Consider the following 4,671-nt stretch of genomic DNA (forward strand, 5'->3'; position numbering starts at 1 on the left):
ATAACTTTTCATATACAGATGTGGTAGATTATTGAATACACACACCTTTAAGGTTCATTCTTACCTTCATATTCCCCTGCAAACACATATTGTCCAACCTGCATCATGGGCTTCTCGCTGTCAATATCCTGAAACACACAGACACAACCGATTCAATAAATGCTGCAGTGACACACCTACACTGATGTTAATGTCATACATAGTGCCCAGGCTTCTTCTCTTTATTTACCACAAAGCATCAATATCTGAAACTCACCAGTATCTTGCATGTGCCTCGAAATTTGGACAGAAAGTCGTTGTTGATAATACCAGAAAGCTCCACCACAACAAGCTGCTCCTGAACACAACAGACAGAAAAAGGAGAGATAACTTTAATAGTGAAAAGAAAAAAGAAAACTCATTACAATATAGTTAACTATTTACATTTACACAAGGAACCAGTATTAATACACGATTAAAAAAACTCAAATTAGGTGGGAAGTTCGTCCCCAATTTGTAAGCTAACACAATAATTCATGCTGTAGTTAAACCAGTCGTCTTTTATCAGGGTGAGTTAACAAACGTGTTAGCCACATTAAGCTAACACTGATACCGCTGTGCTGTAGCTTTAAACAGCAAATACTAATTGTGTTTCGTACCTCCTCTTCCCATTCATCTTCCATATTTAAAGTCCTGGAATAAACAGGAATATCAGCAATTAACGTTCAAAGTCTACATTTATCCGGATAAATCTCCCCATGCCTTTCTAGTAAACAATGATTTGAGAACTTCCGCGAATGTACGGTGCCCGGGAGGCCCTTTGTGTGTATGTGTGTGTGTGCATGTTTTCAGTTGCGAGCACAGACCATCGAGGGGCGCTGTTGCTCAGTTTTACTGCCATGTTTTTCGGTTAATCCATTTAATGAGAACTGGAAATGGCATGAATAACAATTGCCCCTCCCTTCCTCCACCTATCTGTCTGTCCATCTATCTGTTCCTTCTACTTATGGTCGAGTATGATTGGATCTAAATATTGGCTACCTGTAGGAACACTCATCTACATCCAGCATTAATGTTATTAATGTTCTCCTTGCAGGAGGCCATGGCTGAGGGGATGAGATGAGATGAGATGAAATGAGACGATACACTTTATTGATCCCCAAGGGGAAATTCATCTGTCAAAGGCAGAGGCAACAAAAAAAAAAACTAAAAACAGCAAGTATCCAAAATAAAAAAGGAAACAGTGGCACAGGCCAGATGAGAGACACGACTGACTCGTAATCAAAGTGCACCATAAGGAAAAAAATATGAAGCACAAAACCATGTAGCTTGGTGTGTGGGGAGAAGTGGTGATTTTCAGTTTTGCTTTGCCAAAGACTGCAGTTATTGTACAGAAGTGAATTTGAAAGTCTCTGTAACATGGCATGTAGGTATGCTAGAGCCAGAACAAACCTATTTCTGATACACACACACACACACACACACACACATCAAAGGCACAAAATCCACCTGCAAGTTGTTATTTATTATCCTTAAGGTAGTAAGTAAAATACTAAATAATTAAAAACTAAATCTGATTCATCAAAGAGATTTTTATGAAGGGTTTGGGGAATTCTGCTGTATTTAATTTATTTATGGCATTCAATTTGGGGGAAAACAACGTATATTTATTTTAACCCAAACAAATGTTGTGTTGCAGTTTCTGGAGATCGAGGTTTAAAGCCGGGGCATTCTTCCACAATCACGAAACCCCATGGACGAGTGGTGAAATGTTGTGTAACTCAGTTATCTTATCTTTTTATATCTTTGCCCTCAAAATATGTGACTGGACTTAATGTACACTGCTCTATTGAGGCATTATATGTATACTTGGTATATATAAAACATTTGATATATTTTAATATTTATTAAATAATCCTGATTTATTGATTTTTATAGGAAATGTCTCTTTTTGTTTGCTACCGTCTACACGGGGGGTCAGGGGCAGCTGAGGGGCAGCACACCTGGAGCTGGTTGTGATTCATCATGTCGCTCAGTAGTGAGGATGGTTCCTCTCTTCGAGTCCTCCACTTGAAGGACCACCCCACTGGAAAAACAGGACATTTGTAATAAATAGAAGATGTAATAAATAATTGAAATGTATTTGTGCAAAGCGACAAATATCAGCTACTATTGTTAGTGCCTTTTTCACATTTACATTATTCAATAAATGTTTAGTTTGAGAAGGAGCCATGAATCCTCTTCCACAGACAGCAAGTTTAACAGACTGAGTAAATTGCAGCAATACCGAACCTGTTTAATTCATGGTATGATAAAGTAAATAAAATGGTGCTGGGACAGTTACAGTCCTGTCCTCAGATGTTGGGAAATGGAGTCCTAGAAAGACGGGGGTATCCGTATGTGGTCAAAATCATATACTGGTCTGATTATTCTTTGCAATGTGAGCTCAGTGTGAACAGTCATATCAGAATTCATGTGACTTTTACGTCACTGCGGATCAATATTTATCAAGCAGGTCAATTCAAGACCTGTTAACACTGGATTCTGATATGGGCCACATTTGAAAAAAATTAAATTAAATTCAATAATGTAAACAACCAGGCAAAAAAAAAAAATCAGATGTGAACAATAAATCAGAATTGAGCGTTAAGGTGTGTGTTGTGTAACATAACCATGGATATCTTTTTGCTCCCGGGCTTTTGAATATCAGCATTTCCTCCTACGCATTTGTTGATAACAGTAAATAGCAGACTGCTGGGTTTAGGACAAAGTGTAAAAACATACAGGTTTCCTTACAATTTCCAGTATACGCATTTTGGTTAGAAGAAAATTACTACTGTTTTTCAGATCAATTGTAGAGATGGGGGGGAAAAAAGCACAATATATAATTTATTCATATTTTACTATTAAATTATTTTTAGTATAAATAGCACTATAGAAGGAGGTTGAGACATATTGTTTTCTCCCTCAACAATGTCCATCCAGACGCCATAGAGCAAGGCAGGTAACAGTGTAGTTGCTCTGCGGCCGGCAGTGTTTGTAGGCGGTAAATACCTGTATAAATGTAAAGCAGGTTGATGCTGAACAAGCCTCACCCTTCGAGAGAGGAGAAAAAAAAAACACATTTTGATTCAGAATCAGGCAAACCAAATTAAAGGGGGTGCAAATCCCCCATGTGCCTTCTCCCTCCCCATTTCTGGCCTATCATCTATCTCTGGACCATGGTGGGGTTGTCATGTCGACCAGCCCACAAGTTACTATGACAACGGCTCAAGGGGAAGCACTTGCTAGGGAGGTTATTGCCTCCTTGGGGATGTAAGAAAGACAGGGGGAATGTGAGCAGAGACAAAGATAGAGGGGACTTACAGACACCAAAAAAGACTTAAGTGAAGGGAGAGGTCAAGTTGGAGTATGTTGACATGGAAGTGTGTTTGTGTGTATAAAGGCTAGTTTACATTCATAATCATCAAGTAGACAAAGTGTGTTAATCAGAGTTGCCCCGTTGGAGTACAAAGTTTTCTCCCTCCCGGACAAGGCCCGAGCCTCTCCTGTACATGATGTATTACACTTCCTGCAAAGTGCCAGACCCTGGGGCAGAAAAGGGGCGGGGGCAAGGGAGGGAGTGACATTAAGGACCCTCCAAGGTGTCAGATGGGTCCCCAGCTTCCCCCACATTTTGTCATATAAATGTCATAAAGACAAGTTTGGAGTTGGGGAGCTTTTGGCTATCCTTCCGCCTGGGGGGTATCACAGTGGTTAATTGCCCCATTAGCACTGACAGGGTAAATTGGTGGAAGGGCTAACTATATATTACAGTGAAAACAACAACCCCTGGCACACACCTGAGGGCATGGTATGAAGGGTGTGTTTTACAGTGCGGCCTATGAATGTTTGAGTGTGTATGCAAAATACCCTGTCTGTGTGTGGGTGTGTGTGTGTGTGTGTGTGAGCTTTATTACTGGTAAAATATTAGAATTCTATATTTATCACTACGGAAATGAACAGTGCCAGAGCATCTCCTCTCACATCATATATACGTTTTTCTCGAGGTGTACATTTAAAGCAATCAGGATAATTATTCTGTTCTCTGAAAATGTGACTTTCTGCTTTTGAAAGGACTGTGCATTTCTGTGTATATTAATTGTGATCCACAAACACACATTATATTACACATTTCTCGCACACAGACGTAGACATCAAATGTATGGCTATTCACCTACTCATTGTTTTAAATGGGGGCCAATATAAAAAGCAATTGCAAATTCAAATACCAAAGAGAAATTTACATCAATAGCCCGCGATGCAAATAATATGAGGGCTCATTTGAAAGCATTTTATTATGGCGTCACAGCACTATCACGTGAAAGAGCATTTGTTTATTGTGCTACATAATTTGGTTTAAAATCAGAGCAAAATTATTTAGAGCCAAATCGATTTTTGAATGTTTTTTCCTAAACATCACAGATCGTTACAGGTTATTGTTTCACGTGTTTAAAAGAAGCAAACATCTGATATTTGATTTGTTGTAAATGCTCTACAGCTGCATGCACATGTAAGGATGAACATATCCCCATATTGCTTTAGCTTTAATTAATATTTTAACTTTTTATTCTTTTTTATTTAAATCACACACACACACACACACTGCAGTGACACGCTTTAATGTGAGTTGGCAGAAGACAGAAGCAGATC

The 4,671-nt window shown here is 38.9% G+C and overlaps 1 protein-coding gene across 1 annotated transcript in view; it reads right to left on the minus strand.

The window, feature by feature from the left end:
* The window catches only part of gtf3c6 (general transcription factor IIIC, polypeptide 6, alpha), a 9,292-nt gene that overhangs the window by 2,055 nt on the left and 2,566 nt on the right, over nt 1-4,671 (minus strand). The window contains 3 exon segments of the mRNA XM_035665193.1: nt 65-128; nt 257-337; nt 639-672. Coding sequence (XP_035521086.1) covers nt 65-128; nt 257-337; nt 639-672 — 179 coding nt within the window.

Source organism: Morone saxatilis, unplaced genomic scaffold (genome assembly GCF_004916995.1).
Source record: "Morone saxatilis isolate NCDOM2014 unplaced genomic scaffold, NCSU_SB_2.0 Contig2, whole genome shotgun sequence".
Classification (NCBI taxonomy): Eukaryota; Metazoa; Chordata; class Actinopteri; family Moronidae; genus Morone; species Morone saxatilis.